General features: G+C 48.0%; 1 protein-coding gene across 4 annotated transcripts in view; it reads right to left on the bottom strand.

Annotated features, from left to right (window-relative positions):
* Window positions 1-27,101, bottom strand: part of ARRB1 (arrestin beta 1) — a 124,431-nt gene that overhangs the window by 19,903 nt on the left and 77,427 nt on the right. For all 4 annotated transcript variants that reach the window (XM_083737008.1, XM_083737007.1, XM_083737005.1 and 1 more), the window contains exons 3-8: window positions 14,129-14,189; window positions 9,067-9,111; window positions 5,790-5,986; window positions 4,412-4,471; window positions 1,436-1,503; window positions 691-826 (exon numbers count right to left, since the gene is read on the bottom strand). In XM_083737008.1, the coding sequence (XP_083593134.1) occupies window positions 691-826; window positions 1,436-1,503; window positions 4,412-4,471; window positions 5,790-5,986; window positions 9,067-9,111; window positions 14,129-14,189 (567 nt within the window). The remainder of the gene's footprint in view (window positions 1-690; window positions 827-1,435; window positions 1,504-4,411; window positions 4,472-5,789; window positions 5,987-9,066; window positions 9,112-14,128; window positions 14,190-27,101) is intronic.

Raw genomic sequence — 27,101 nt, 5'->3', positions numbered from 1 at the left:
GTAAACTGTGTTTCTAAGGGAACTTTTGTCATTGCCAAATGCCAATGTGTTTCCATTCTTAAGTTTGTTTTGAATCAGAAATCATTTTAAGTTAGAGCTTAATAATGATTTCACTATTCATATACTTCTTAATTGTATTTCACTATTAAGACACTTCTTCTTAATTGTATTTCACTATTAATATACCGTATTTTTCGCTCTATAAGATGCACCAGACCAAAAGCGCGCCTATTTTTTGGAGGAGGAAAACAAGAAAAAAAATATTCTGGATCCCAGAAGCCAGAACAGCAAGAGGGATCTGGCTTCTGGGATAGCCTCTTGCTGTCCTGGCTTCTGGGATAGCCGCACAAAGCCTCTCGTGGGCAGCGGGATGAAGGCTTGGGTCTCCACCTGTTTTTGGACTACAACTTCCATCATCCCTAGCTATCAGGACCAGTGATGGGATTTGTAGTCCAAAACAGCTGGATGCTCAAGTTTGGGAAGCCATTACCTTCGGTAGCTTAGGGCCTCATCAAACCTAAATCAGGCCCTGGGCGAGGCTGTCCCCGAGAGTCCGCCCGAAACAAGCAGGCAGCCTCTGAGTGGAGTCAGGATTTGGCCCAAACTACAAGCCCATCCCGGAAGGGAAGACAGCAAAAGCCGCCCAGCGGATTCTAGAAAACGGGCACAAAATGAGGGCCTGCAAGATACCTCTTTGTCCAGGGAAGCTTCCAAGTGCAGGGGCTTGTCCGACATGAGGAACTGCCGGGTGGTCTCGGCCATCGGCTGCGGCCCCGGCCGCTCCGGCGCATACTGGACTTTGCGGATCACCAAGCGCACCGAGTTCCTGCAGGGGTGCGGGAGAGCGGACATTGAGGGGTGCTGTAGGAATTTATGTATAGGTTGGGGGGGGTTGCCCCTCCAGCAGATATCCTGCACATGCAGCCCACTACCAAAACCAGCACAATCACTTTTGTGACTTTTGTGATTTGTCCCCAAAAAACACTTCATCACAGTTTCTTCCTATCTATTCAAAGGGCCTCTGCTGCAGAATATCAAATGTAAGAATTCACTGATCAATGTATCTATGTGCTGTGGGTTAAATCTCAGAGCCTAGGATTTGCTGATCAGAAGGTCGGCAGTTCGAATCCCCACGACGGAGTGAGCTCCCGTTGCTCGGTCCCTGCTCCTGCCAACCTAGCAGTTCGAAAGCTCGTCAAAGTGCAAGTAGATAAATAGGTACCACTCCGGCGGGAAGGTAAACGGCGTTTCCGTGCGCTGCTCTGGTTCGCCAGAAACGGCTTAGTCATGCTGGCCACATGACCCGGAAGCTGTACGCTGGCTCCGTCGGCCAATAAAGCGAGATGAGTGCTGCAACCCCAGAGTTGGCCACGACTGGACCTAATGGTCAGGGGTCCCTTTACCTTTGCAAAACCCGGAGAGTCGCTGCACCCACCTTTTATGGATCTTCTCCTCCAGACTCTCTGCACAGAAAGCTTTCACTTCATAGTCAACACCGCAAGCCTAGGAGGGAAGAGAAGGAAGCAGAAGCAGCGTCAAAAACGATGGCAGATAGAAGCAAGAACAGATTAAGCCAATGTATCAGTGAGATATAGAGTTGGAAGGGAACCCAAAGGACATCTAGTCCAACCCCCTCACCCCATAATGCAGAAAGAGCAACTAAAGCATCCTTGGCAGATTGTGAGGAGTCAGGCCACACAAAATAAAAGGGCAGAAGCTTCACAAGGAAGGTGCCAGGCAAGCCTCGGTGGAGAGGGTGTTCCACAATTTGGGGGCCACCACAGAGGAAGCCCTCTCCCAGGCCGCCTTTTGCCACACTTCTGAGGGCAGCGGAGAAACCAAGAGGAGCACCTCTGCTCATCTTTACTTTGGAACTCCCTGCTTATTGATGTATAGTCATACCTCGTGTTACAGACGCTCCAGGCTGCGCGTTTTCGAGTTGTGCACCGTGCAGAAGGTGGAACTACCGGAATGGGTTACTTCCGGGTTTCGGCACTCGCACATGCGCAGAAGCGCTAAATCGCACTTTGCGCATGCGCAGAAGCGGCGAATCTCGACCTGCACATGCATGCGTGCAGACGCAGCACTGCGGCTTGTGAACGTGCCTCTCGCACGGATCACGTTCACAACCCGTACGTCCACTGTACTCTTTTCGGTGTCTGCTCAAAAAATTCTTTTTTACACACGCCTACCCAGATGCCTTTGAATTCTGGTGCTGGAGGAGACTCTTGAGAGTCCCATGGACTGCAAGAAGATCAAACCGATCCATAGTTGTCAGGGGTTCAGAAGGAGAGACACAGGAGGGGGAGCAAATGGAGAGTGAGGAGGAGGAGTACGAGGGGGGCGCAGGCAGTGACAGTGGTCAGAGTTATTCCACAAGCCTCTCTAGCGAATCGGAGGACTCACAGAAGGGAGCGCCGGTGGCCAGAGCAAGGGAGATTCCAAGGGAGAAACCTCAAGAGGGAGGGGCCAGCGGGGAGTCCCTGAACAGCAGCTGGAGATCAGGGCCAGCGTCTCCACCAGAGCGCAGTGGGGAGGGGGAGTCCCAGGAGTCGGGACCAGTGTCCTCACCACCAGAGGGAGGAGAGGAGTCAGGTTTGGCAACACCCACATCAGGAAGCGGGGAAACGGTCAGAAGGAAAGTCACCGGCTGGGCGCGCGCGCCAAGTTCAAATGTACAGGAGCGCGGCACAGCGGGGAGCCCGGGAAGGGAGCCAGGTCCTAAAGCCCGCCGGAGGGAGGGGCAAGACTCAGGAGGCTCCGCGTCAGAGGAGTCCAGGAAGGAGGGAACCCCAGAGGGCAGAAGGACCCAACGCAGGAAAGAGCAGCGCAAGAGGTGGAGCCGGGCTAGAATCTTAAACTGGTGTGGGTGGAGCAGTGAGTCAGAGGGGACTTAGCCGGTCTAGCGTTAAGACGTGGGCCTGCGCGCCCAGAGCTTGGAAATGGAAACTAAACTTCAATAAAGACTTTTGTATATAATATCCACTGGGCGTTGGTCCTCTGTGAGCTGGGACCTAGCGGCAGTCCTGACAATAGTGAAGGAAATCAGCCCTGAGTGCTCACTGGAAGGACAAATCCTGAAGCTGAGGCTCCAAGACTTTGGCCACCTCATGAGAAGAGAAGACTCCCTGGAAAAGACCCTGGTGTTGGGAAAGATGGAGGGCACAAGGAGAAGGGGACGACAGAGGACGAGATGGCTGAACGGTGTTCTCGAAGCTACCAGCATGAGTTTGACCAAAGTGCGGGAGGCAGTGGAAGACAGGAGGGCCTGGCGTGCTCTGGTCCAGGGGGTCACGAAGAGGCGGACACGACTAAACAACTAAACAACAACCACCACCCAGATGCTGAGACTCTTGATGTGAATTTCAATCTGCTTCAGCATTTTAAATTGTTGTACTTTTTAAAAACATATGGTTTTAAATTCTTCTCGGTTTTACCGCTTCATCTTTTCGTAAACCGCTTTGAGGTTTGTTCCTACAACCAAGCGGTGTATAAGTACAGTGGTACCTCGGGTTAAGAACTTAATTCGTTCAGGAGGTCTGTTCTTAACCTGAAACTGTTCTTAAGCTGAGGTACCACTTTAGCTAATGAGGACACGATTTCTGTTCTCATCCTGAAGCAAAGTTCTTAACCTGAGGTACTATTTCTGGGTTAGCGGAGTCTGTAACCTGTAGTGTCTGTAACCCGAGGTACCACTGTAGTATGAAAAAAATAAATAATAAATCCTAAACCAGTTGTAAGTTCTGCTTCCCCTTATCTTGACCTGTTGGCCTTAGGAAAAGGCCTCAAAAAGGAAAACTGCCTTGATGATCCTTGGAACCAACACACTATTATTCTAATTATCACTATTATTCTAATTATTATTATTATTATTCTACCCTTTGACCAAAGTTCACAGGGCAGTGTACAACATTAAAGACATACACAGCATAATAAAATCATAATAACATGCCCCCTACATTTAATAGGTCATAGATTATTTTTAATGGCCGAAAGCCTGGGTAAAGAGGAATATTTTCACCTGGCGCCGAAAGACATGTAAGGATGAACTGTACAACCCTTAAGTGGACTGAAGTACATTGCATGGCATTGAAATTAATGGCCAGCAGATGGCGCTGTTGTCAACTGTGGTCTCTTAAAGGAACACACCGAAAGAAACAAAAGCCTGCTGAGAGAGCTCCCAAAATAACGCATTAAGGCAGCTGTTTGTCAAGCAAGTTTGCAGAGGCTGATGGGAGCTGAAGCCCAACACACCCAGAGGGCACCAGGTTGGGGAAAGGCAGCATGAAGAAAAGAAGGGGCCTGTGCCTTCCGTGCAGGAGCATGTCTTGAAACTGCCCCAATTCACCAGGGCTGTCGTCAGCACCCTTTCCCCACTCCTCTCTTTATTTCATTTTCTTTCTTTTTTTACCTTTCCTGTGTCTTCGGGTCCCGGCTGCAACGTCACAGAGCAGGGAAGGTTGGGAAGGATCTGGAACGGGAAAAATGTCCCGCGTAAGGGACAGCGTCACCAGGCTGACCAACAATGCCAAAGTCTGTGTATGTATTAACATTTCATTAAGGGTCCATCTAGGGACGTGGGTGGCGCTGTGGGTTAAACCACAGAGCCTAGGACTTGCTGATCTGAAGGTCGGTGGTTCAAATCCCCGCGACGGGGTGAGCTCCCGTTGCTCGGTCCCTGCTCCTGCCCACCTAGCAGTTCAAAAGCACGTCAAAGTGCAAGCAGATAAATAGGTACCACTCCGGCAGGAAGGTAAACGGCGTTTCCGTGTGCTGCTCTGGTTCACCAGAAGCGGCTTAGTCCTGCTGGTCACATGACCCGGAAGCTGTACGCCGGCTCCCTCGGCCAGTAAAGCGAGATGAGCGCCGCAACCCCAGAGTCGTCCGCGACTAGACCTAATGATTAGGGGTCCCTTTACCTTTTTAAGGGTCCATCTAGTCAAGTAGCCCGCTCTCACAGCAGCCAACCAGGTGGCTCAAAGCGAAACCCACAAGCAGGATTCGAACTCAAGAGCCCTCTCCCCTTCTATGGTTTCCAGCCATTGGCATTCAGAACCATTGCTGTCTCCGACGTGGAGCCAAAGCATAGCCACCCTGGCTAGTAGCCATCATAAGATAGCCCTGTTCTTCTCCATGAATTGTCCAGTCCTCTTTTAAAGTCCCCTAGGTATCTGGCCATCGCTTCTTCCAGTGGCAGAGAGTTCCATAGTTTAACTCTACATACATATTTTTATTCATATGCTGCCTTTCTATATAGTTCAAAGCATCATGAAAAAAAATACATCATTGCAGCATAGCATAAGTAGTCAAAAGCAAGAAATGGCACAGCTCCGAAACGTGAGAAACTCTGGATCAGGGCTAAACTCCTGGGCGGGGGGGGTCCCTTGGCTTTCCTGCCAGCCACCTGCCACCATGCTTTTCACTGCCTCCAGTGGCAGAGAGTTCCACAGGCTAACGATGCACCGCATACAGAAGGGTGCCCTTTTCACAGAATCCAAGAACTGTCTAGTTGGAAGGGGTTCCCGAGGGTCATCTAGCCCAACCCCCTTTTAACCGTCCTGCCCAGCAGAAAGCGTGGCCCTTGGGTGGCCAGAAATTTTCTCACGTGGGCAATTTCGGGGCAAGGAAGGGGAGCAACTGGATCACCTGCTGTGAAGCCGGAGCAGCTGCCCAATCGTGGGAATTTTTTGTCGGCGAGGTGCAAACGCCGCCTGGGGTGGGGCGACTGGCGAAGGAGGGCTGGGGGGAGAGGGGCGCTAAAGGTAGGGGGGAGAAAGAAGGATCCGTACCTCGAAGGTAAAAGGGTAGGCCTGCTCACCGAGCTTCTTAATCAGTCGTTCCTGGAGCCGCGTCAGAGGCTTCTTCTCCTCAGTGACCGGAGGGAAGGCCTGGATGTTGGCGACAAAGAGGTCCTTGCGGAAGGTCAGCCCCAGGACGTCCAGGTCCTCGCGGCCGTAGCGGAAGGCGCACGTGAGGGTCACGAAAACTGCAAGCGGGGCAGAGAGGAAGGCATGTGGTGCAGAGGACAATAGGGAGGGCTGGATGTGGTCCCCGTTGCCCACCTGTGCCCAGGGCTTGTGTCGGACTCGTCGTGTTTCCGCACTGATCTCCGAACCCCAAGGCGGCTTTCGAGTGACGCAGAATGAGAAATGGGGCAGCCACCAACAGCCGAGCTCATGGAGTCATCGGACATTGCCAAGAGGCAGTGTGGTGTAATAATAATAAAATAATGATGATGATGATGATGATGATGATAACGATAATGATATCTTTATTGTCATTGTCCCTTGTGGAACAATGAAATTGAAAAACTACATAAAACTACCACAAAACTACATAAAACTACATAAAACATTCAAAAACCCCTAAAAAACCTCTAAAACCCCATTTTAAAATACACTGTAATAATAATAATAATAATAATAATAATAATAATAATAATATTTTATTTATATCCCGCCCTTCCCAGTTCAAAAAACCGGGCTCAGAGCAGCTAACAAATTTAAAACACTTAATTGATGCAACAACAAAAAAACAGCATAAAATACAGTATAAAGCATGAATAACAATAAATTCAGAATTCAAAAATCAATTTAGGGGGGAAATCCATCCAATAAACATTAGATGATCACCAGGGCTAGCTGGCTAAATTAGTCCTACTTGGGCCAGCGAGGAGACCAGGGGAGAATTAGCTGTGGGGTCTCAGAGCAGGTAATCTTCATAAGAAGAGGAGGGGGAGGGAAGGAAGGGGAATAAAAGATCAGGCTAAGTTCAAATTGAAAGCCAGGCGGAATAGCTCTGTCTTACAGGCCCTGCGGAAGGAAGTGAAATCCTGCAGGGCCTTGGTCTCATGGGGCAGAGCATTCCACCAGGTCGGAGCCATCACTGAGAAGGCCCTGGCCCTGGTGTAGTAGTCAGAGTGCCAGGGTTTGAATTCCCGTTTGGAATTCCACGGAGCCCGCTGGGTGTGACCTTGGGCGCTGCCTCTCAGCCTGCCCTACATCGCAGGGTTGTTGTGAGGATGGGAGGAGGACCATGTACACAAGAAATGAAGAAGAAAGCCTTTGCAAGTACAAGACAGCAGAGGGAAGCTTTCCGGGGGCGGCTTTGCCAGGTGTGAGCAAAGCCAGAGGCAAAAGTCAGGTAGTGTAGTGGTTAAAGGTCTGGACGAGGACCTGGGAGACGGGGGTTCAACTCCCAGCTTGGCCATGATGCTCACGAGGTGATCTTGGGCCAGTCACTCGGCCTAACCTACCTCACAGGGCTGTTGTGAGGAGCAGGAGAACCACACTGAGCTCCTTGGAGGAAAATTGGGCAAAAAGTAAATAATAAAATAATAAAGCGGGCAACTGGCACAAAACTCCCCTTTGCAGAATAGGCTCCATTCCAGGTGCAGGTCAGAGTTTTCTACCCCTCCCCTCGCCCACCTTTCCTTTAAAAAAAAAAAAAAAATTATTAAAGATTTTATTAATACAATAAAGGAAAAAAAAGAACAAAAAAGAAAAAGCACTTACGCCTTATACAAAAAGCACACCACAACAGAATCAATTAGATAGTAACCATATTTTCTTCGCTTTTTGGACTTCCTCACATCTCTCGTTCCTGCGTTCCTGATTTATAAAACTTTAACCAGAAATTTATCACCTTGTTTCAATTCTTATTTTGTAATTTTCCAATATTGTGTCCCTAACTTTAGATACTTTTATCTAAAACTTAAATACTTAATTTAGACATAAAATTTATCCAAAATTTATCTTTTCTTAAATTTCACTTGTCCTCATACTCTTTTCAACTAGCTTAGTGGTGCCATGTTATTTTCAATCTTGCATCCTTCTTAACACTCATACAATTTGCAATATTTTTGTAAATAGTCCTTAAATTTCTTCCAATCCTCTTCCACTGCTTCCTCTCCCAGGTCTCGGATTCTGCCAGTCATTTCTGCTAGCTCCATATAGTCTATCAGTTGCATCGGCCATTCTTCCAGTGTGGGCAAGTCTTGGGTTTTCCAGTGTTTGGCGATAAGTATCCTTGCTGCTGTTGTTGCATATATAAAGAATGTTCGGTCCTTCTTTAACACCCTCTGGCCAACAATGCCCAAAAGGAAGGCCTCTGGTTTCTTAGGGAAGGTATACTTAAATACCTTTTTCAACTCATTATATATAATTTCCCAGAAAGCCTTAACCCTAGGGCAAGTCCACCAGAGGTGAAAGAACGTTCCTTCAATTTCTTTACATTTCCAACATTTATTGTCAGACAGATGATATATTTTTGCAAGCTTGACTGGGGTCATGTACCACCTATATATCATTTTCATAATATTTTCTTTCAAGGCATTACATGCCGTGAACTTCATACCGGTGGTCCATAACCTTTCCCAGTCAGCAAACATAATATTATACCCAATGTCCAGAGCCCATTTTATCATAGATGATTTAACCGTTTCATCTTGTGTATTCCATTTTAACAGCAAGTTGTACATTCTTGAGAGTACCTTAGTCTTAGGTTCTAACAATTCTGTTTCCAACTTCGATTTTTCCACCTGAAATCCTATCTTTTTATCCAAATTAAAAATCTCTTTAATCTGAGCATAATGTAGCCAATCTCGCACTTTATCTTTTAATTTCTCCAAATTCTGCAGCCTCCAATTATCTCCATCTTTTTCTAATATTTCCCAATATTTCGGCCATTTGGCCTCCATATTGAGTCTTTTCCGAGCCTTGGCTTCCATTGGTGATAACCACCTTGGGGTCTTGTTTTCTAATAAGTCTTTATATTTTGTCCAGACATTAAACACTGCTTTCCTAACAATATGGTTCTTGAAAAGCCCACCTTTCCATCCAGACAAGTAGAGAGGCCCTCTCACCGTTCAAGGGCCCATTCCAGCCAGTCAAAAGCCTTTTCGGAGGGTGTGGGGCAAGGACTGTGAGGGGTGCGGCTCGAGGAGAGAAGGCGTGGCCTGGGAAGGGGTCCTGACCTGGGGAGGTTCCCAAGAGCCAGACAGAGAGGTCTGGAGAGCCTCACCCCACCCCAAAGCCAGAGGTACACACACACAAACACCGGAGTTACCTTTCCTTTCTTTTAAGTATTCTGGATCGACCAGCACGACGCCATCTGCAAAAGGAACGAGAGGCAGGTATGAGGGCAATGCAACACTGGTACCTCTGCTCTGCATGGGTTAGTATAGCTTCCCAGCTCTGTCCACGGAAACATAGCAGGCGACACGTCTTGGTTCGATGCAGAGGAACAGTGGGAGTATTGAGAAGTCTCAGAACCAGGGATGTGGGGATGAAAAGGGCTGGGCGATATCTGTTTTGGATTCAGGTGGTTAGCCGTGTTGGTCTGACGCAGTTGGAAAAATAAATAAATAAAAATGTCCAGTAGCACCTTAGAGACCAACTAAGTTTGTTCTGAGCATGAGCTTTCGTGTGCATGCACACTTCTTCAGATACACTGAAACAGAAGTCACCCACAACAATACAGCAACTAGACTTAACATGGACACTGGTACCATAGAACCAGTATCTGAAGAAGTGTGCATCCACACGAAAGCTCATACCAATAACAACTTAATTGGTCTCTAAGGTGCTACTGAAAGGAATTTTTTAATTTTTTAAATTTTGTTTCGACTACTGCACACCAACACAGCTACCTATCTGTTACTGGTACCAGAGCCTGCAATAAGCCCAGATGCCAACTTTGCTGCCACATACACCCAGACAACACCATTACTGGCCCCAACAACATCAAACATACCATCTCAGGGCTATTTAATTGCTCATCTTCTAACATTGTGTATGCCATCAAATGCCAGGAGTGCCCTTCAGCTCTCTATATTGGACCAACAGGCCAAACCCTACGCCAAAGGGTAGATGGACATAAATCTGATATCAGGAATCACAGGACAGAGAAACCAGTAGGAGGACACTTCAGTCTCCCAGGACATTCTATACAAGATCTCAAAGTAGCTATCTTATTACAAAAGAATTTCAGAAAGAGACTTGAAAGAGAAGTTGCTGAATTACAACTTATCACTAAACTGAAAACTATGGAGAGACCTGGTCTTAATAGAGATACTGGATTCTTGTCTCACTACACGTGCTAAAGCTATTTTTGGCCATCTGCATACTATCCCTTGCTTTTTCCTTTAGGACTAATTGCAGGCGTTAACAGTTTGTCCACAGGTTCACCATACCCATTGAGTCAATCATGCATCTCCAAATACCCTCCTGAGAAAAACCCCACCCCACCCTCCCAGTATATATAGGGTCTGGTGACTTCTGTTTCAGTATATCTGAACAAACAGTATATACCCAGAACAAACTTAGTTGGTCTCTAAGGTGCTACTGGACAATTTATTATTATTATTATTATTATTATTATTATTATTATTATTATTATTATTTTGATCATGTTTTGGGCTGGGGGTGGGGTCAGTCTGGATGATTACTGGAGTCCCTTCCAATGTTTTGGGTCCTGTGCCGAGGGAAGGTTGGAATGTAACAGAGGATGTTGCTGTGCTGGTCGGACATGTTTATTTGCAGGACAATGGCCTTCGCTGTCCTCAACAGCATCCCCAAAGAATAAGCTGGGATGCAAGAGGTGCTACTAAGCAAGAGTACCCTTCAGGCAAATGGCTGGGCCTTTCCTCCAGCCCCCTCTCCTATCTGCTGGGTAGGAGAAGCCAGAGTGTTGTGTTTGATTGAGCTGAGCTGAAAGCTGGCTGGGAGATGGAGACACCCAGACCTGCTTGATCTGGGCTGGATCCACAGTTGAGACTAATGGAGAAGCAAGATCTCTTTGGGTGTCAATGCTGTGAGCCCCTGAGCCTTATGCTCAGGTTTAATGTAAAGGTAAAGGGACCCCTGACCATTAGGTCCAGTGGTGGCCAACTCTGGGGTTGCGGCGCTCATCTCGCTTTATTGGCCGAGGGAGCCGGCATACAGCTTCTGGGTCATGTGGCCAGTATGACTAAGCCGCTTCTGGCGAACCAAAGGAGCATGGAAACGCCATTTACCTTCCCACCGGAGCGGTACCTATTTATCTACTTGCACTTGACGTGCTTTTGAACTGCTAGGTAGGCAGGAGCAGGGACCCAGCAACGGGAGCTCACCCCATCGCGGGGATTCGAACCACCGACCTTCAGATCAGCAAGTCCTAGGCTCTGTGGTTTAACCCACAGTGACACCCGCGGCCCTTAATACAGTCATACCTCAGGATAAATGTGCTTCAAGTTAAGTATTTTCGGGTTGTGCTCTGCGGCAACCCGGAAGTAATGGAGCACGTTACTTCTGGGTTTTGCCACATGCGCATGTGCAGATGGTCAAAATGACGTCAAGCACATGTGCAGAAGCGGTGAAATGCGACCCACACACACACAGATGTGGGTTGCGTTCGCTTCAGGAAGTGAACGGGGCTCTGGAACGGATCCCGTTCGCATCCCAAGGTACCACTGTAATAATAAATTTTATTTATACCCCGCCCTCCCCAGCCAAGACTGGGATTCAAACCGCTGACCTTCTGATCGGCAAGCCCTAGGCTCTGTGGTTTAACCCACAGTGCCACCTGCGTCCCTATCATGCTCAGGTTTATATATGTGCAAATAAAACCAAATACCCTAAAGGTGCCAGAGTCTCTGCTGACCTTCCAAGGAACCCAGGTGAGTGCCTGGAACCTTTCGCCACTCATAGATTGGGTGGTTTGTGGCAGTAACTTAAGCTGCCCATATGCAACTGTATCAGGATTTGCCCCTGATATGGAAACCTCAAAGTTCTGAAGCACAGATGAGATGGAGAAGTTTGAGCCTTCCCCCCTTCTAAATGCTGAAGCCAATTAATTTCTTAAATGGGGAGAATAGCTCAGTTGGTTAGAGAGTGGTGTTGTTAACGCCAAGGTTGCTGGTTCAATCCCCGTATGGGACAGCTGCTAATTCCTGGGGGTTGGACTAGATGATCCTAAGGGTCCCTCCCAACTCTACGGTTCTGTGAAGACAGGACAGAACTGAGAGCTGCCGGGGAACGGCAAATTGGCAGGATCAGCTCCCGTCGGAGCAAAGGTTGCTGCAGAGATGAGTCAGGCTTTGCAGATTTCCAGGGTGGAGAAATTAGCAGACAGGAAAAAGCCTTTGCTGCCGGTTCAATGTGCCACCAGAGGAAGGGCGGTAATTAAATAGTGGGTGGTGGCATGGGGGGGGGGGGGGCAGAGAACAAAGCAAAACACACCCGATATCCGCAACAGGAATCACCCGGATCAGAGGTGATGGAGGCTCCCTGCAGACCGCTGGCCTTAATAAATAACCGGAGGAAGCAGAAAGCACCACACACACAAAGCCGCAGAGCGAGGAACCGTTGGCACTGTTGCAGCACGCGCAACAGGGCTACGGACTTCAGTACGGGCTGTGGCACTTTGGGAGCTAATTGGTGCCAATCAGCTTTAAAACCTGTCTGGATCTGTCTGAATTGGCACGGCAACATTTGGGGGCTCTGCCCATGGCATCATCTTGCCTCCTACCTAGAGGTTTATATTTGGATGATAAACAAGGCAAGCTAAAATTTCCTGCCAGGAATTCTCCACTGAGACACACAAACACAAGGATCCGATTCAGCTCAACGTGTGGGGCAGCCAGCCGGTCCACCAGGTTGCGTAGGAGAGGCGAGAACCCAGAACAATGGATTCAAATGAGGAGGAAGGAGATTTTGACTAAACACCAGGAGGAACTTTCTGGCAGTAAGAGCTGTTCAACGGTGGAACAGTCTCCCTCCAGAGGTCGGGGACTCCCCTTCCTTGGAGGTTTTTAAGCAGAGGTTGGATGGTCATCTATCAGGAATTCTTGGACTAGATCCCTTCCAATTCAACAATTTGATGATTTCTATGAGAGTGGGAGAGAGGGGACTGGGGGGCCTTTCCACCTGCTCTGGGCTTAAACCCAGCGATGTTTGACTCCTAATCTCTCCCTCTATCTTTCCATCCCAAGAACTCTGTAACTAAGAAGCAGCATGATAGATAGAGCTGTGCCCGAATACAACCAGACTGCATTTTGTCTGAATTATTTCATTCACCCCTTTGGCCAGAGTGGGTTTCTCATCTGCAGCCTAAGCGTGACTCACAGCAGAAAGTAAGATTTGTGATCTTCCCAGAAACCGGGAGATGAGTGCCATCATCGAGACGTGCTTCCTCAGACGACATGAACCGTTTTCACCCCAGCCGGTCCCAGCTCCCAGCCCCACAGGGGCAACCTGGGAAGCACCACTGCCTTGCTGAGCTAATAATAATAATAATAATAATAATAATAATAATAATAATTTATTATTTATACCCCAGCCACTCTGGCCGGCTTCTAACAGAATGTTATAATACAATAGTCTATTAAACATTCAAAGCTTCCCTAAACAAGGCTGCCTTCAGATGTCTTCTAAAAGTCTGGTAGTTGTTGTTCTCTTTGACATCTGACGGGAGGGCGTTCCACAGGGCGGGTGCCACTACCGAGAAGGCCCTCTGCCTGGTTCCCTGTAGCTTTACTTCTCGCAGGGAGGGAACCGCCAGAAGGCCCTCGGAGCTGGACCTCAGTGTCCAGGCAGAACAATGGACACAGCTGCCCTGGACACAGAATTGACCTGCGCCTCCATGGACAGCTGCGAGTCCAGAATGACTCCCAGGCTGCGCACCTGGTCCTTCGGGGGCACAGTTACCCCATTCAGGACCAGGGAATCCTCCACACCCGCCCGCCTCCTGTCCCCTCAAAACAGTACTTCTGTCTTGTCAGGATTCAACCTCAATCTGTTAGCCGCCATCCATCCTCCAACCGCCTCCAGACACTCACACAGGGCCTTCACCGCCTTCACTGCGATGCGGCGAAATGACATCACATATGAATGTAAAGAAGAACGGTGACTTTTTAAGGAAACGGTGCCTGAGGTTGTTGTTGCTTTTCCCCTCCTCCCAGGTAATCTCCCATTTGAGCATTCACACCATAGAATAATAGCATCACGGAATTGTAGAGCTGCAACCCAGGAATCCTTTTTCGCTTTGGCAAGGCAGCTGCATCGCAGGTTCGTAGGACGATCTCCGGGGCCCACGAGACGGATGTCTCAAGAGAGCAGCACCTGAGGGACCCAGCCCAGAGCTCACTTACCCACTGGATCGACAACATCTATGTGGTCCACGAAGTCCCTCTTGCCCAGGTAGACGGTGAGCTGCAGAGAGGAGACACAAGGGCACAAGGCAGGTGTCAGCTGATTCAACAGTAAGGTTTCTCACTATGTTATCAACCTATGTCCGCATGCACACACAGCCGCGCAAGCGCCATCAGCCACTTAAAATGTGAGCAGAGCAGATGGGCTGTGAGAGGCACGACGGCCGGATTGCATCTAGTGAAAACACGAGGCAGGGCCTTTTCTGACGTGGCCTCCCGCTCGTAGAATGCTCTCCCCTGGGAGACTCACCTGGCACCTTCACTATATATTTTCAGATGCTAGGAGAAAACATTCCCCTTCAACCAGGCCTTCAGCCGTTAATACACATAGGGCCTTTTAAAGTGTGTGTGTGTGTGTGATTTTTAATATGATTTGTTTTTATGTTGTGGTCTCATGATGAAAGGCGGTATATAGTGGTGGACTGGTATGGTTATAAGCGAGTTTTGGAATAACATATATGACGAGTTAAAAAAATTCTTTAAACTTAACATCAAAAGAAGGACTGGAGATTTTCCTTCTAGGAATATTGCCAACAGAAATAAAGCAAAACACAAGACCACTGTTTATGTATTCAATCATAATACATAATTATGATTGCAAGAATATTCGTAGCCAGAAGATGGAAATGTGAAACAATACCAACAATAATAGACTGGCAAACACTCGTGTAGAGTATATTCACTTAGCAAAGCTGACTGGAAAAGTTAGGGGAGTCCTAAATCAAAAAGTATATAGAGAATGGATATTATTCAAGGAGTATATAAGATCACACTGTAAAAATGAAACTATCCTGGCAGAATTGAATGATACTTGTGTATAATAAATAAATGGGGGAAAATATCTTAGAAGAATATGTAGGAAAAGCTATAAAATAAACTGTGCGATAAAATCAAGATATTAGAAAAAGTACGATGAAAATGATTGGACGTTTTTGTTCCAGAAGACTTTATTGGCCATGATATGATAATACAACCGATATTCTTTTATTTTAATGTTAACTCTTTTTTGCTCTTTATTTTTATTCTTGTTATTCTTTTTTTCATTTTCGTGTGAAACTCTGTTGTAACCATTTGTGATGTATTTGTATGATAGTATTTTAAATCAACAAAGATGTTTATTAAAATTTCTAAAAAAGGTGGTAAAGTGGTACCTCGGGATGTGAACGGGATCCGTTCCAGAGACCCGGTCGCATCCTAAACAGAACATAAGACGCGACTGCGTGTGTCGCGTTTCGCCGCTTCTGCGCATTACGTCATTTGACTGTGCATGCGCGAGCGGTGAAACCCGGAAGTAACGCACCCCGAAAATACTTATCCTGAAGCGTATTTATCCCGAGGTATGACTGTCTATAGGGACGCAGGTGGCGCTGTGGGTTAAAGCCTCAGCGCCTAGGACTTGCCGATCGAAAGGTCGGCGGTTCGAATCCCTGCGGCGGGGTGCGCTCCCGCTGCTCGGTCCCAGCGCCTGCCAACCTAGCAGTTTGAAAGCACCTCTGGGTGCAAGTAGATAAATAGGGACCGCTTACCAGCGGGAAGGTAAACAGCGTTTCCGTGTGCGGCTCTGGCTCGCCAGAGCAGCGATGTCACGCTGGCCACATGACCCGGAAGTGTCTCCGGACAACGCTGGCCCCTGGCCTCTTGAGTGAGATGGGCGCACAACCCCAGAGTCTGTCAAGACTGGCCCGTACGGGCAGGGGTACCTTTACCTTTACCTATGACTGTATATAACTTTAATGAATAAATACATAATCTAAACAAGTAAATAATAAATAATCCCACAGTAAGAGGCAGCGATGCTTCTCAGTGTCAGTTGCTGGAGAGGAGACTTGCTCTTGCGCTCGAATCCTGCTTTGTGGGTTTCCCATAGTGGGCATCCGGTTAGCCACTGTCAGAAGAGGATTCTGGACTCAATGGGCCACTGGCCTGATCCAACAGGCTCTTACTTTCTTGTAAAAAGCCACACGCAGCAATTGCACATAACAGCAACCACTGCTGCCACTTCAATGGAGCACAGAAATCTGTCCCATCCCAACCATTGAGCCAGCGTCATCCCTGGCTGGCAGAAACTCTCCAGAGTTTTTAGACAGCGGTTTGTAGGAGCATAGGAAGCGGCTGAGTCAGACCACAGGTCCATCTGCCTCAGTACTGCTTACACTGGCAGGCAGCAATGGGTTGGGGTCTCCACAATCCCTACCTGAAGATGTCACTGAGGGTTAAGGCTAGGCGATATCTGCTTTTCAGCTTTGTGATCTATCACCATCTAAACACTGTGACGTAACTGATATAGGATTTGTATCATCAGTTCTGTGTCCAGGGCAGCTGTCTACCAGCTCCATCTGGTATGCAGGATGAGATCCCACCTGCCCGCAGACTGTCTCGCCAGAGTGGTGCATGCTCTAGTTATCTCCCGCTTGGACTACTGCAATGCGCTCTATGTGGGGCTGAAGGTGACCTGGAAACTACAACTAATCCAGAATGCGGCAGCTAGACTGGTGACTGGGAACGGCCTTCAAGACCACATAACACCAGTCCTGAAAGATCTACATTGGCTCCCAGTACATTTCCAAGCACAATTCAAGGTGTTGGTGCTGACCTTGAAAGCCCTAAGCAGCCTCAGCCCACTATACCTGAAGGAGCGTCTCCACCCCCATCGTCCAGCCTGGACACTGAGGTCCAGCTCCGAGGGCCTTCTGGCGGTTCCCTCATTGCGAGAAGTTACAGGGAACCAGGCAAAGGGCCTTCTCGGTGGTGGCACCCGCCCTGTGGAACGCCCTCCCGTCAGATGTCAAGGAAATAAACAACTACCTGACTTTTAGAAGACATCTGAAGGCAATCCTGTTTAGGGAAAGTTTTTAATGTTTGATGTTTTGTTGTATTTTTAATATTTTGTTGGAAGCCGCCCAGAGTGGCTGGGGAAACCCAGCCAGATGGGAGGGGTATAAGTAATATATTATTATTATTATTACTTCGGGATGTGAACGGGATCCGTTCCGGAGCCCTGTTTGCATCCCGAATGGAACGCAAGACGCGACGGCGCGTTGCGTTTTGTCGCTTCCGCGCATGCGCGTGACGTCATTTTGAGCGTCTGCGCATGCGCAAGCGGCAAAACCCGGCAGTAACATGGTCCGTTACTTCCGGGTTGCTGCGGAGCGCAACTCGAACGCTCTCAACCCGAAGCACATTCAACTTGAGGTATGACTATTATTATTATCAGAGACATATTGGCAGGTCAAAAATTATGAAACCGATATCAGAATATGGACTTCAAACCTGTTTCTGGCGATATATTGATATATCACCCAGTCCTACTGGGGTCTGAACCTGCATACAGACAAACTGTTCCACTGTTTACCCAAACCTCCAGTTCTCTGCTGGAGTTTCCGAGGGTTGGATGTGGGTTCTCTTATATGCGCAGCCTGCGCTCTGCTGCTGACATTTGCTGCCAAGTTGCTCCCAGAGTAAGGAGGGCTTTGCTAATAAAAATTGGGCAGGGGTGAGCTCTGCTCTCTCTAAACTCTTCCTTGATCAACTTCAAATTAAAACGACAAAAACAACAGCTTTGAAGAAAGGAGGGCAGATTAACAAAGGCAACCTAAGCTGAGCACTTCCTTGGCCGACAGATGGCTCCGAGAGGAGCTTAAGGGAGAATTTGGATGATCTTCCCTACTGCTGTGCTGGACCATGTCTAGTTTTCAGAGGCTCATCCATCTTACGCAGCATTTAGAAAGAAAGATTTACAAGGCTTGTGGCGGAAAACCAGGCAGGCTTTGTTCAATTCCCGCTTTATAGCCGCCGTCCGGCCCTAATCGCTCAGTTACCCGCCAGCAGCCAAAAGGGGCCTGAGTGCTCTTAGTTCCATAAAACTGTAGAGCTGGAAGGGACCTAAAGGGTCATCCATCTCAACCCCATGGGATCACAGGAATCGGCAATGGAGGGGAAAGGTTTCTTGTAAACTTGGCAAAGATCAGCCTTCCTCCAGGGCTCCAAAGCAGCTTTATCCGGGTTTTGCAAGTCTTTATGGCCACCAAGAGACTTAAGCTCCAAGCCTGGAAGGATAAACACTGTTTATTACTCAACGGTCAGAAGACTTTCAATGCCTACAGTTCAACACACTTTCTAGAAACCTCAATTTTGCTCAGAGCCAGGGGACTGGTGGTCATGAGTTATCAGAGGGAGAAGACAGGAAGGAGGAGGTGTTGGAAGCTGAAGAGGCAACAGGGTTTAGTGAGCTGGGAGAGTCTTTGACAGACAGCAGTCCAGAATCAGTGGCAGAAGGGGAGGCTGGAGAAGAGGGGGGCAGAGAGGCAGAAAGGAATCTGGCTGGTGAGGAAGTCAGGCTTTCCCCCTGAGAGGTATGAAGAGGGAGGAGCAGAGAGAGAAAGGATGGCTGAAATATACATGGAGTCGAGTGCGGATTTCATGCTCTTTATTCAGCTCATAGTAGTGAGGAATGCAAGTTCCCCCAAAGTGTCTGCTTTATATACATTATTTACACAATGGGCCCCACGTGATTGGCTGATTCCGGGATTCACCTGTAGGCCAATCAGGTTGTGGATTCCCTTCCACCTGGAGCTGCCTTGGGTGGTTCCTGTGGACCAATCAGATTGCTGCATTCTGAATCCTACTGTTCTAGGACCAATAATAATAATAATAATAATAATAATTTATTATTTGTACCCCGCCCATCTGGTTGGGTTTCCCCAGCCACTCTGGGCGGCTTCCAACAAAGATAAAAGATACACTGAAATGTCACATATTAAAAACTTCCCTGAACAGGGCTGCCTTCAGATGTCTTCTGAATGTCAGGTAGATGTTTATCGCTTTGACATCTGATGGGAGGGCATTCCACAGGGCGGGCGCCACTACCGAGAAGGCCCTCTGCCTGGTTCCCTGTAACTTGGCCTCTCGCAGTGAGGGAACCGCCAGAAGACCCTCGGAGCTGGACCTCAGTGTCCGGGCAGAACGATGGGGGAGGAGACGCTCCTTCAGACTGCTACAGTTTGGATCCTATTCAACTCAGTACATAAGAATGGCAGAGTCCTCACTGCCTCCTGCAGGAGAGAGTTACGCAGTTCCAACTATGTGCCGCGTGTAGAAGTCTTCTTCCCCAGTGGCATCAGCTGCCACCAGAAGCATCAACCTCACCAAGGCTAGGCGATAGGTGGTTTTTAGCAGCGTGATATATTGCCAGCTAAGCATTGCGATATATTGATCGCAACATCTGAAATAAGGATGGAGCTATGTAGAGGCATTCGCTGGCTGCACGGTTCCACCCATATTGTGATTTTCGCTGGTGCCTGCTCTTGCGATTCTCTGCCCCGCTGCAGGACGTATGGAGAGCTGAGCCGGCTGAGCTAGCGGGGGCTGCCGGAATAGACACATTTTCTTTTTTTTCCCTAAACGATTTTTATTGGATTTACGTATTATCACATTACGTAACATCGTAACCCTCTTGTTTTCTCTCTTTGGCTCGACTGAGCCCAACGACTTCCCTCCCTCCAACTGATGGTTTACAAAATTAAACTTTACATCTTTACATTTCGCTTCGTTTCCTATCCTTGTTATATCATTACCTAAAATATTATATTACTCAACCTGAATAGGTAGCAATTTCACCTTACAGATCTGCAGATAACCCTGCTAATGATGTCAATTGCTTACAGTTGTCTTTCAAATATAATATAAATTTGTTCCAGTCCTTTTGGAATGCTTGGTTTCGCTGGTTGCGGATTCTTCCCGTCAGTTTCGCCAGTTCTGCAAAGGCCATCATTTTCAACTGCCACTCTTCCTTTGTTTGTAGCTCCTGTTGTTTCCATCTTTGGGCTAACAAAATTCTTGCTGCACTTGTTGCATAGAAGAATAATTTTTTATCTTGTCTCAGTATCTCTCTACCCACTATACCCAATAAAAAAGCTGCTGGTTTTTTTTAAACAAAGGTGTTTTTAAGTTTTTCTTTAACTCATTATATATCATTTCCCAGAATGCTTTTACCTCTTTACATATCCACCACATATGATAAAAAGTACCTTCCTTTTTACATTTCCAACATTCATTTTTTGTTCTATACATTTTGGCACATCGTGATTTTTTCATAGCAGACACACATACCACGATTCGCAATGCATTGATTGGCAGGTCCAAAATTATGAGGCAGGTTATCATGATACACACTTCAAACTGATTTTGGATGATATATTGATAGATTGTTGTTGTTGTTGTTTAGTTGTGTCCGACTCTTCGTGACCCCCTGGACCAGAGCATGCCAGGCACTCCTGTCTTCCACTGCCTCCCGCAGTTTGGTCAAACTCATGCTGGTAGCTTCGAGAACACTGTCCCACCATGTTGTCCTCTGTCATCCCTTCTCCTTGTGCCCTCCATCTTTCCCAACACCAGGGTCTTTTCCAGGGAGTCTTCTCTTCTCATGAGGTGGCCAAAGTATTGGAGCCTCAGCTTCAGGATCTGTCCTTCCAATGAGCATTCAGGGCTGATTTCCTTCAGAATGGATCGGTTTGACCTTCTTGCAGTCCATGGGACTCTCAAGAGTCTCCTCCAGCACCAGGATTCAAAAGCATCAATTCTTTGGCGATCAGCCTTCTTTACTGTCTTTTAATTTCGTGACTGCTGTCACCATCTGCAGTGATCATGGAGCCCAAGAAAGTAAAATCTCTCACTGCTCTCACTCATTGATAGATTGCCCAGGCCTAAACCTCCCTAACATTAGGACCAGACCTGATGCAGACCATCTTCCTGCTTAACCGGTACGTGAAACCCTCAGTTGTGGGGGTGTCTGCTGAGCGCAGAGTGCCCATGAGACTGCCATAAGAAGCCGCCCCAGTGGAGAGGGAGGCAGTGCAGCATAGGGCCCTTCGGAAACCAGGAATCGCTGGTGCTCCTGGTGCAGAGGCAGTGAGTCATCCACTCGATTCAAATTCAAATGCAGACCTTGCCTTCCAGCCTCCAGGAAGGCCAGAGATAAGCAGTTCATGGAAGGCCAGAGAGCTCCTCTCAAACCTTTATGCGCTGCCTGAACAGGACCACATTAAAGTGGTTTAATCACAGGGGCAGCTACATCAGGAGCATCATTAAAAACAATTACGAGCCCAGCTCTCAAGTGCAGAGGGAGAGAGAAGCAGGTGTGGAAAGAGAAAACATCAGCAGGTACCCTCCACTCTCTTTTTTAAAGATAAACTTTTCAAGTTTATACATTTCACTAATTTCACAATCATTTTGACGTTTCAAAACTTGGCTTCCTCCCCCCTCTTTCTGCGGTCCCTTAAATTTATTTTTAATATCTTCTGCACGTCCAAACTGACTTAATTTGCTCATTTATTCGTCTTCTTTAAATATAAACTCTTATGAAACGGCAGGTTATTACAATAGTCCTGCCAATGTTCTTATCTGCTCACAGTTTATCTGTGAGTATTCAATAAACCATTTCCATTCTTTTATTAAAAAAAGGTTTTTATCTTGAATTTCTTATCCTTCCGGTAAGTTTTGCCGTTTCTGCATATTCCATAAATTTTTGTATCCGTTCTTCCTTTGCTGGGGCTTTACCTTCTTTACATTTTTGGGTGAGTAACATTCTTGCCATTGTAGTATCATATATGAATAAGTTTCTATACAGGTTAAGTAGTTGTGTCCCTGTAATTCCCAAAAGCTTCTGGGTTTTTTTTGGGGGGGGGGGGTTAACAAAGGTTATTTTCAACATCCTTTTTGTTTCATTATATATCATTTCCCAGTAAGCTTTTACCTAATTCAAAGTGTTGGTGCTGACCTTTAAAGCCCTAAATGACCTTGGTCCAGTATACCTGAAGGAGCGTCTCCACTCCCATTGTTCTGCCCGGACACTGAGGTCCAGCTCCGAGGGCCTTCTGGCGGTTCCCTCATTGCGAGAAGCAAAGCTACAGGGAACCATGCAGAGGGCCTTCTCGGTGGTGGCGCCCTCCTTGTGGAACGCCCTCCCACCAGATGTCAAAGCGATAAACAACTACCTGACATTCAGAAGACATCTTAAGGCAGCCCTGTTCAGGGAAGTTTTTAACGTGTGATATTTTACTGTATTTTTGGTTTCTATGGAAACCGCCCAGAGTGGCTGGGGAGGCCCAGCCAGATGGGTGGGGTATAAATAATAAATTATTATTATTATTATTATTAGCACAAGAACCACATATGAATACTCTTGACTCTTAAGCCCAGCTGCGGGAAGCTGTCCTAGGATGAGTCAGGCCACTGGGCTGCCCAGCCCAGGACTGGCAAGAATGGAAAGGGACCCCCAAGGATCATTTTATTATTTTCACCCTGCCCATCTGGCTGGGTTTCCCCAGCAAGCTCTTGTGAGATCTCATGCTTGACCTCTGGGGGACTCTTCCAACTTGATGATTCTACAATCAGCCATCTAGCAGGGCTCTCTGCATTGTGCCTGCTCCCCTTATTCCCCCCAGACTCTGCCTCCATCTCCCCCTCCCCCCCCCCCCGGGCTTCGGCATCAGAGCAAGCGATAGTCTTGCTTTTGCAAAGCCCCAGGAATTCCAGGCGCAGCTGATTAGCTCCCTGACCCTGCAGTTCATCCAATTAGGTTATTGAATAAGCCTCCATCTCAATCACATTTCGAGGGCTTGGGCTCGGGAGGCGGCTGCATGACTCACCGTCGCCGGCAGCCGACATCTGGGAAGAAAACAACTCCGGTTATCAAAAGAGTCGCCTGCCGACAAATCTGCCTTGGTGGCAGATGGGTCCTTGCGAAGGATACCAGGGTGGCTCAAAATCTCTTTGAAGGCTGAGCTCCAGCTGTGAATGCAGCTCAACAGCAACCTTGGAACGACCTCCGCCAGGAAGGTCTGTCTGATCCTGGAAAGACCTGGGTCACCGGCGGTCAGCCCAGGTGGACAGACAGCTGCTTCTCTGTTCAGGAGAGGCACCCATGTGGGAATTGAAAAGTCAGCGTCTCTCAGCTGAGCCTACCTCACAGGGTGGTTGTGAAGGTGTCATTATCGTGCAAGAAGGATTCGAGTGAATACCAAAACATCATGTTTTCGGTTTGGGGTGGGGTCAGTCTGGATGATGCCTGGAGTCCCTTCCAATGTTTTGGGTCCTATGCCCAAGGAAGGTTGGAATCTAACAGAGGATGTTGCTGTGCTGCTCAGACATGTTTATTTGTAGGTCTTCTTCTTTGGCGATCCCTTGTAGCCAAATAAGATTGTCTTCCATAAACACGGTTTTAACAGTTAGTCCGTAAGTGACTGTGGAGGCCAATTCTGGACCCACACGTCTTTCCACAGTGGGGACATTGGTTTCTGCACAGGAGTTGATCACAGTGTGAATTTGCCAAGTGTGCCTTCCTCTTAGCACGTTTCTCCCTTGCGTCCTGAGTTCAAGCGTCTCCAAAGCCCATGACACCTTTGGTAAAGGCTGTTCTCCACCTGGAGCGCTCGCAGGCCAGTGTCTCCCAATTCTCAGTGTTTATACTACATTTTTAAAGATTTGCCTTGAGAGCATCTTTGAACCTCTTTTGTTGACCACTGGTATTATGCTTTCCATTTATCTGAAGAAATGCATATGAAAGCTTATACCCAGAACAAACTTAGTTGGTCTCTAGGGTGCTACTGGACAATTTTTTTATTTTTTTATTTATCCCCTTTTAAAGTTCAGAACAGAGCAGTTGTTTTGGAAGACGATAATCAGGCCTCAGCACAATATTTGCAGGACAATGGCCTTCGCTGGCCACTTCAGTGTCCTCAACAGCATCCCCAAAGAATAAGCTGGGATGCAAGAGCTGCTACTAAGCGAGAGTACCCTTTAGGCGAATCGCTTGGCCCCCTCATCTATCTGCTGGGTAGGAGAAGCCAGAGTGTTGTGTTTGAGCTAAGCTGAAAGCCGGCTGGGAGATGGAGACACAGAGACCTGCTTGCTCTGGGCTGGATCCACAACGGTGGCAAATGGAGAAGCAAGATCTGTTGGGGTATCGATGCTCTGAGCCACTCGCATCTTATGCTCAGATTATATATGTGTGGAAATACAGTCATACCTCGGGTTACAGGCGCTTCAGGTTGTGTTTTTTCGGTTTATGGACGTGCCGAAACCCGGAAGTACCAGAACGGGTTACTTCTGGGTTTCAGCAGTCACGCATGCGCAGAAGTGCTAAATCGCGCTTTGCACATGAGCGCCGAATCGCAACCCGTGCGTGTGCAGGCACGGCACTGCGGGTTGCGAACGTGCCTCCCGCACAGATAACGTTCACAACCTGAGCATCTACTGTATAACCAGATACAGTGGTACCTCGGTTTAAGAACAAACAATTCGGTTTATGAACTCTGCAAAACCGGAAGTAGTATCCAGGTTTGCGAACTTTACTTTGGTCTAAGAATGGAAGCCAAACAGTGAAAGGGCACTGGAAGTGGGAGGCCTCATTAGGGAAAGTGCACCACAATTTAAGAACGGTTCCGTTTTAAGAATGTACTTCTGGAACGGATTAAGTTCATAAACCGAGGTACCACTGCATTCTAAAGACACCGCAGTCTCATCTGACCTTCATTCCAAGGAAAGTGAAGCCTTGGACTCCCTTCTCAGACATTGTGGTGTCGTGCAACAGCTAGTTTAACACAACTGAAGTGGATCGAAGTGCTCTGACACACGGCCCAACAAATCAGCTTCAAAAAGCAAAACAGCTGGACGTTTTGCGGTTTGGAAAAGCGAGACGCCAACCAATGACTCATGGGGGGATGTGTAAACATGCCACAAGCAAATCAAGATGGAGGGCAGGAGGCGCGCTCAGAGTTGTATAAGCACCCCCACAAACAAATCGCAACAAATGTCAACACCAGATGTAACACAACATCCTGGAAAGCTTAGTGCAGGCAAATGAGGATGAAAGCTCACTAAATAGGTCATCGGGAGAGCCCATCGAAAACTGCCTTTTCCTTGCCTGGAAGGGAGTTGGGGACCCAGGCACCCTGACACCTTTCCACTGCTGTTGCACCCCTTTAACACCCCCTGAGGCTGGCTGCCCCAATTCCAGCCTGTCCCTCTTTGTTCCATGCAGACCTATTGTTTATCAAAGGGAAATGTCCACAGAGCCAAAGCTCTCTGAAACAATGTCCTCCACCCACCACCACATCACCCTTGTGATGCTCCAGGGCAGAACCTGGGACCCTCTGAACACTGCTCTACCACTGAACCACGGTCCCGTCCAATGCTCAGAATGCCTTTTGAGAAAGCTCTGGGTGTTTGCCTGTTTTATTCCTCTTGTTCTGAATTTGCAGAAACAGTGTTTCCTAGTTCGCAAAAGGTGTGGGGTTCAGCCCCACTATCCACCCACCCACAGCAGGTAAGAGTCCTGCTTTGGAGAAACTCATGTCCCATGGAAAAAGGGGAGGGGGGAATAGTATTCGAAATGCAACGAAGCAATTTTGGAGACAGCTCAGAGGCAAGCCCCGCAGCCGAGTCAGAAAGAGTCTTCAGCGACCCAGCCGAGTCTTTCGTTTTCATTGCCCAAACTGAATAATGAAAATGTTAATAATAATAATAATTTCATTATACCCTGCCCATTTGGCTGTGTTTCCCCAGCCACTCTGGGCGGCTTCCAACAGAATATTAAAATACAACAGTCTATTAAACCTTAAAAGCTTCCGTAAAGAGGGCTGCCTTCAGATGTCTTCTAAAAGTCTGGTAGTTGTTTTCCTCTTTGACATCTGGTGGGAGGGCGTTCCACAGGGAGGGTGCCACCACCGAGAAGGCCCTCTGCCTGGTTCCCTGTAACTTGGCTTCTTGCAGCAAGGGAACCGCCAGAAGGCCCTCGGTGCTGGACCTCAGCGTCTGGGCAGAACGATGGGGGTGGAGACGCTCCTTCAGATATACTGGGCCAAGGCCGTTTAGGGCTTTCAAGGTCAGCACCAACACTTTGAATTGTGCTCAGAAATGTACTGGGAGCCAGTGTAGGTCTTTCAGGACCGGTGTTATATGGTCTCGGCGGCTGCCCCCAGTCACCAGTCTAGCTGCCGCATTCTGGATTAGTTGTAGTTTCCGAGTCACCTTCAAGGGTAGCCCCACGTAGAGCGCATTGCAGTAGTCCAAGCGGGAGATAACCAGAGCATGCACCACTCTGGCAAGACAGTCCGCGGGCAGGGAGGGTCTCAGCCTACGTACCAGATGGAGCTGATAAACAGCTGCCCTGGACACAGAATTGACCTGCGCCTCCATGGACAGCTGTGAGTCCAAAATGACTCCCAGGCTGCGCACCTGGTCCTTCAGGGGCACAGTTACCCCATTCAGGACCAGGGAATCCTCCACACCTGCCCGCCTCCTGTCCCCCCAAAACAGTACTTCTGTCTTGTCAGGATTCAACCTCAATCTGTTAGCCGCCGTCCATCCTCCAACCGCCTCCAGACACTCACACAGTTAAAAGCCATCTCTCCCAGCCTTACACAGTCAGGATAATGCAAGCCCTCCAGGCCTGGGGACTGTCTCCTGCCTTCAGCCAATCCGATCCAGTATCCTCCTTCCCCTCTTATAAGAGCACTGAGTGATGTGTATCAGGGTCAGACTGAGGCAGCACAGGTGAGCTCGCCTAGCAACAAGATGCTGGTATGCAAGGAGGTTTTTGTTGCCTTGGATGAAAAGCACTTAGCCTGCTGGCAAGGTGAAGGACAGCCCAAATGGTGGATGCTGGCATTCTGAACAAGCTTGCCAGTATGCTCACTATTATTATTATAATTATAATTATTTATTAAAGCCATTAGTTGCTTTTTTTTCTTGCCACAGCGATGCAAAGAGTCACAGAACTGTAGAGCTGCAAGGGGCCCCACGAGGGTCATCCAGACCGACCCCCTGCAATGCAGGAATCTCAGCTAAAGCGCCCTTGACAGGTGGCCACCCAACCTCTGCTTTAAAATCCCCCAAGGAAAGAGAGCCCACAACC

This window comes from Podarcis gaigeae (assembly GCF_964106915.1).
Source record: "Podarcis gaigeae genome assembly, chromosome: 4".
Classification (NCBI taxonomy): Eukaryota; Metazoa; Chordata; class Lepidosauria; order Squamata; family Lacertidae; genus Podarcis; species Podarcis gaigeae.
Note: the sequence above shows the minus strand (reverse complement) of the source record. Positions and strands in the feature narration are given on the sequence as shown.